The sequence below is a fragment of the Trichechus manatus genome, unplaced genomic scaffold (genome assembly GCF_000243295.1).
Source record: "Trichechus manatus latirostris isolate Lorelei unplaced genomic scaffold, TriManLat1.0 scaffold00641, whole genome shotgun sequence".
NCBI lineage: Eukaryota > Metazoa > Chordata > Mammalia > Sirenia > Trichechidae > Trichechus > Trichechus manatus.
In genome coordinates, this window is record NW_004444577.1 from 8871 (window position 1) to 16047 (window position 7177).

At 36.1% G+C, this 7177-nt stretch overlaps 1 protein-coding gene across 1 annotated transcript; it reads right to left on the bottom strand.

Moving 5' to 3' along the window:
• Positions 1-1466: 1466 nt before the first annotated feature.
• LOC101346206 (olfactory receptor 2AK2) lies at positions 1467-2380 on the bottom strand. Its single transcript, XM_012559982.2, is given in 2 exon segments — positions 1467-2347; positions 2350-2380. Coding segments are annotated over 2 exon segments (912 nt in total).
• Between the last annotated feature and the right edge of the window lie 4797 nt (positions 2381-7177).

Below are 7177 nucleotides of genomic sequence, written 5' to 3' on the forward strand. Positions count from 1 at the left end.
ATCAAAAGGGACTTATTTTCTGATTCTAACGTTTCTACTCAGTGGGATGAGAAATAAGAGGTTCTATTTAATGGTGATAAAAGTCAGAATAATTACTGCATTTGTAGGGCCCAGGCATCAACATGGAAGTAGCACAAAAGAACTGAATGATGAAAATGCTCCACCTGTGTTTTCCTCCAAGCTATAATGATACAATACTTCCAGTTTTTTAGTCCAGGTTTTAGCCCAATTCTGAATGCTTCTTATTCCATAGCATTTCACATCCCATGTGTCCACAAAACTCAAATGTCTGCTTTCTCACAATATCCTAAATCTGGCCAGTTTTTGCTCCTCTGCTAACATCACCTTAATCCAAGGCAATAGCGTGTCACAGCTGGACCACTGCAATGGCCTTCTTCTGCCCACATCAGTTCTCTACTCCCAACTCAGCAATGGTTGCCCATTGTTTTAGGTTAAAAGCCACAATCCTCACATTGATCTAATTTACCTTACCAGATCTAGCCCCAAAACATCTACCTATTTCCTACTTCTCACCAATTTACTCCTTGATCTTTTGTGACTATGCTAGGCGTGTTCCCACCTCAAGGAATTCTCACTTGTTCTTTGCTCTTCCCAGAACACTGATCCTCAGATATCCACTTAACTCTCTTCCTTGATTCCATTTAGCCTTTGAAAAATGTCACATTCATGGTTCTCCCTTCTCTATTTTACTTTGCAAATGTCCTTTATTTTCCCAATTCCAACTTTCCACTTAATTTTTCTTCATGACAATTAATACTTGTTGATATATTGTAAAATTTATGAATTAATTTTATATATTGTCTTCTCTCCTCAATGAAATGTAAACTTCATGAGGGGAGAGATTTATGTCAGTTTTATCTTGTTTAATCCCATTTCACCAGTGCCTATAACAGTGTCACATACAGAGTTAAAGCATTAAAACCTTTGTTCAATGAATGAATAAATAAATAAGTGGATGTATGCACTTTGCTCTATACTACAGTTATTCATCACATATATTTTCTGATATTATGTATTATATGGCAAATTATATTTCATATGTATTTTATTTCAGAATATTAAATAAGGTATTAAAAATTTTTATAACATGGGAGCATTGTGTTGACAAGGATTAAATCTATGGGTTTAGAAGATGAGCAAAGTTGATAATGGCAACCATTCTCTAGCTTTTACACAGCAATTCCATCCAGTTCCAATAACAATGTTTAGTTATTTCTGAAAAGAGATATCAAGACATTCTTACAGTAATCTAGAGAATAAACATTGCAAATTGATCCAGTTCCAATAACAATACTTTAGTTATTTCTGAAAAGAGGAGAAATCATCTATTTATTTATTTAGTAAACATTTCCTGGAGCTTACATCTCTCCAGACAGTAGGCTAGTCAAAGCATGTTGTTCAGTCGCAAACTATTTCTGAAGTCACGTTTTGCGTACAAGTATCCACTATCCCAGCAGTTTCCTCATGGTCCCCATGACTTCCTTATTCCTCAGATTGTAGATAAATAGATTCAGAAGAGGTGTAATAATGCTGTAAAACACGACCACTACTTTATCCTCCTTAGGGTCATGCAAGGAATGTGGTCTTGTATAGGTGGAGAGAGTGGTCCCATAAAATAGGCTTACCACAATCAGGTGAGAGGAATACCTGGAGACAGCTTTTGTCTGCCCTTTACCTGAGCTCATCTGGTACACCTCAATAAGCACCCAGGCATAAGAAGCCAGAATGGCCATGAATGGTAGCAGCAGAATGATAAGGCCACTAAAGAGGATGGTATACTCGTACTGGGAGGTGTCCTGACACACCAAAGCCAATATAGATGAAAATTCACAGAAAAAGTGGTTAATGAGCTGAGACTTACAGAACAGAAGTTGAAACACGTACAATGTATATATTAAAGCATTGCTAAAACTACAGACCCATGCACATGTGACTGTGGAAAAACAGATCATCTTGAACACGGGCACAGGATAATGTAGAGGGTGACAGATGGCTACATATTGATCATAAGACATAAAACCAAGTAGAAGAGTTTCAGTGGCACCGAGGGTCAAAAGCGAAAAGGTTTGAATCTCACAACCTAAAAAAGTAATGGTCTTATTACTCGACAAAAAATTTGCTATCATCTTGGGTACTGTGGTGGAGATGTACATCATGTCAACAAAGGATAGCTGACTGAGGAGAAAGTACATGGGAGTATGGAGTCGAGTGTCCAATTGGATGGGATGGATCAGTATGATATTTCCCATCAAAGACACTGAGAAGATAACAGCAATGGCAACAAAGACAACCGTGTTCATTTGGTGATACTGGAAAAGGCCAAGAACTCTGCTCTAAAAGTTTGATTTTCTGTCTTCATGGCTTAAATCAAAATAAAGCAGACAATATATGAAAATTCCATGTGACAACATTGAATGCCCTTCAAGGTAAAACAAAATAATTATTAAATGCAATAGAATGTCCTTGAATCACCTTAGGTGACTGTATCTTTTCCTGTTTCTACACATTGACTTTGTGTTTATTGAGCCATGGACACTTTGGAAAAAAAAGATAAAATAAAAGTGTTTTTTTTTTTTTACTGATTACAAAATAAAAATATAATATGAGAATAGAACATTTAGATGATTTACCAACATAAGTTATTTCTCCCCTTTTAAATATCTTCATGATAATAGACTTGGAGATGCCTTCACTTGTTTTGAAAAAAACTTCCACGCAATTCAATAATTTAACATGGCTGTGTTGGTATAATATTCTTAAAAATGTCTCTTTACTCTGTTTTTCAATTTTGAATTTGTATTGGCTATAATTTGTAATAAAAATTATATTAACATTTGTACGTTATGAATATGGCAGCTCTTATACATTAATTGGTGGTTATTTCTATAATATCTGTAAGTGTGGATGGGACTTTGTTGCCCAGGCAAATAAATAAATACAGCAGACCTTAGGGAGGGCTGGAGAATGAATCATGAAATTATAAGTTTACAATTATTCATCTAAATTTAAGCAAGGAGCATGTCAAGAATGGCATTTTGAATTTGATTTGGTCCTGTTATATTAAGAGGGAAAATTACATTTAAACTGTACTTGGAAGAAATGGCAGTTAGTAAAAGTTTATCACTTTCTCCTCAATCAAGACACAAAAGCAAAAGTTTTAGATAATTCTTATTACAAAAATATTATAGAACTAAGTTAAGAAATTGAAAATCTTTTTAATAAAAACTAGCCGACTTTAAGACAGAGAAGATAATTAACTGAAAATAACTTTATTATACATATGCAAATACTAATACAATTCTTGCATATATAATTTCAATGATCTATCATAAAGTTATATTTAGTAACTTGACTATACTTGCTCCAAGATGCAGTCACTTATACTAAGCCCCACATCAGCAAACCGAAACCTAAGTATGCTTTCTGTAAATGTCTGACCTTCCCAGAAGCCAAAATGTGAACTAACTAATTAGGGCTTACATGCTGGATTTAACCTACTTAAATAAAACAAAAAAAACAAAATCCCAAACCAGTTGTCATCCAGTTGACTCTAACTCATAGGGAACCTATAGGACAGAGTAGAACTGCCTACAGAGTTTCCCTATAAGACAGAGTAGAACTGCCCCATAAGAGTTTCCGAGGAATAGCTGGTGGATTCCAACTGTGGACCTTTTCGTTAGCAGCCGAGCTCTTAACCACTGGGCCACCAGGGCTCCCTAGATCAAAATGTACCCTTAATCCCATACCCACCACCAGAACTGTTAAAACTAAAATTCCTAAAAGATTAAATTTGTATATGAACTCATAAGCTATATTTGCTATTCATGAATTGGGAAGCTCTTGTCTGAAACTTCCCATACATAAACTGTAAATACAGCCTGAGTTGATATACAAATTTAATCTTGTAGAAATTTTAGTTATAACATTATCTATAGTCAGCCAAGTTGGTATAAACTAAGGCACATTTGACTATAAATAATTACATCTCCAAGTTATTTAACAAAGACACTATACACATTTGCTACATTCTAAACAGAATTTGATCCTATTCAACATTCATTCTTTGTTATAAGCCTTATTCAAAGAACAGCATGTATCACTAAAACAGCAAACACAATGATATAAAATAAAGAATGCTTGTTTAATTCAGAAAAAAACAAAGATTTATTCTAACATCATTATGATTTTAATTGTTTTGAATGTCCTAACCTGTGAAATAAGATATGACAAATAAAAATAATAAAAAAATAGTTTTTCAATTGGAAAGTTTTATTGCTTTTGAAAATCTGATAAGTGACAAATATTTAACTTGCTTAAAGTATTCAATAAATTGATTGCATAAATTATAATTTACAAAATTAGTAACAATCCAATGCATTATGAGACTATTTTAATAGTCTTAATATTTTTCACATTACTGACAGTGATACTCAATGATAATAAAATATTATTTAAATATGATTATACTAAAAACTGGATTATGCTTTAAAAATATCAAAAATAACAACAAAGATAGCATGTAACTGAAAGGATAAAATAAATATCATCAGAGGCAGGCCCAAGATGGCGGAGTAGTCAGACTGCTTCCTATATCCCTCTTACAAAGAAGACCTGGAAAAACAAATGATTTGATTGTATATGAATATCTAGGAGCCCTGAACAAGACAAAGTTGAGGAATCAGACAGAGTGGTGGGGGGAGAGAGAGACGATTCAGAAGCAGTAAGGAGTTACCTGACGTGACCTGGCAGGTGCCGCACCCCTTCAGCCTGAATCTGCTTTGGTTGTGCAGAGACGGGGCCATACAGCGCTGCTCACTCACTCTGGAGGCAGTTTTCACTTTAAGACAGATCCGGCAGCAGAGATTCTGCTTGGGCACTCCGAACCAGTGAAAAGCAGCACCCAAGTAGCTAAAGATAAGTACAAGCGTGTGGCCTTTAGCAGGGATTTAAAAAAAAAAAAATTGGGGGAAATACCTCTCTCCCTTTTACCTCCTCCTTCCCCTTTCTGCACAGGGTCCAGCATGCTTCACCGAACTCTGAGTCCCCTGGACCAGAAGTAGATCCCATAAGGAACCCTGACCCATTCTCCTGGACTTGGAGAGGGAACAAATTAACAAACAGGGAAAAAATAAACTACCGGCTCCCTTTAGCCAGGAACTCAGTGTGGGCACAGCTCCCTTGTCTAGGCACAGGTATAAGGGGTCCACAGACTTTGAGTGCCTTCCACCCCTGTATAGACTTGTGGGCCCATCTCAACAGCGTAAACCCTCACTACCAAAGTACAACAGGGTAAATACCTGAGGTCTAACTTCAACTGTTTCAGCTGTGAAGTGGCAGATTTGTGATGCTTGACACTGCTCTGCCCTTTAAGCAGGCAACTTACCTGTCTGCAACAGGGCCTTGAGGACTGCTAGCTCCACACATGCCATGTAGCCACCTGCGAAAGGCATCCAAGAATAAGTGGTGCCCCCCAGTCCCTACAGCCAACAGAGTAGGGTGCTCATAGTCTGGTTGCAAAACTCACCTACTTACTTGCTGTAAGGAACAGTGACATACTTTCCTTTCAGACACTCAAGGGCAGCCGTCAGGACCCTGCCTTGCCCAGTGCATGAACTCTTACTGCAGCCAGATACCTGTGCCTACACCAATCACCCATGCCTCTCTAAGACTGTAGGTGAGAGCCTGTACCACACACTTGGTGACCGACTGCCTGGACACCTGAGCTGAATCTATACAGGAAAATTTAATGGTCTCCTGAGCACACAAACTTACAGACCTGGTGACAGGAAGTTAAAGCTTCAAAGACGCCAATAATCAAACTAGTGCACATGAGCAGCCTATCTGGGCATATCAAAACAAAACAAAACAAGAAGCTAGGACACACTAAACAAATATAAAATAAAACTATAATAACTTATTGATGGCTCAGAGACAACAGTCAATATCAAATCACATAAAGAGGCAGTCCAAAATGGCTACAGCAAGCTCCCAAAATAAAGAATCAATAAATTTTCTAGAGGAAGTGAATTTCTTGGAATTATCAGAGGCAGAATACAAAAGATTAATATACAGAACTTTTGAAGAAATTAGAAAGGAAGTTCTACACAATGCAGAGACATCCAAAGAACATACAGAAAAAGCAGTAGCAGAACTTAAAAAAGTTATTCAAGAGCATAATGACAAAATCAATAGGCTGCAAGAATCCATAGATAGACAGCAATCAGAAATCCAGAAGATTAACAATGAAATTTCAGAATTACACAACTCAATAGAAAGTCATAGGAGCAGAATTGAGGCAGCAGAAGTTAGAATTACTGACATTGAAGATAAAGTACTTGGCACCAACTTATTTGAAGAAAAATCAGATAAAATAATTAAAAAGAATGAAGAAACTCTAAGAGTTATGTGGGACTTTTTCCAAAAGAAATAACCTACGAGTGATTGGAGTACCAGAACGGGGGGGATAGCAGAAAATACAGAGAGAACTGTTGAAGTTGTTGACAGAAAACTTCCCTGATATCATGAAAGATGAGACAATATCTATCCAAGATGCTCATTGAACCCCATATAAATTATATCCCAAAAGAAAGTCACCAAGACATATTATAATCAAACTTGAAAAACCAAAGAGAAAGAATTTTAAGACTGGCTAGGGATAAAAGAAAAGTCATCTACAACGGCAAGTCAATTAGAATCAGCTTTGAATACTCAGCAGAAAATATGCAGGCAAGAAGGCAATGGGATGCCATATATAAAACCTTGAAGGAAAAAAATTGCAAGGCAAAAATTATATATCCAGCAAAACTGTCTCACAAATATGATGGTGAAACTAAGGCATTTACGTATAAACACAAGTTTAGGGAATTTGAAAAAACAAAACCAAAACTACAAGAAATACTAAAGGGAGTCCTCTGGTTAGAAAATCAATAAAGTCAGATAAAAAATGCAAGACTAGAACACAGGACAGAGCAAGCAGATATCAACTCAGATAGGGAAATCACAAAAATACATCAAAGCTAAAACACTAAAAATAGGGAAACAGATATCAATATGTAAAAAACGACAACATTAAAACAAAAAAGAGGGATTTTTCATATGGAGGGGAAGTCAAGGCTATATAAAGAAATATAAGACTGGTTTAAACTTAGAAAAAATA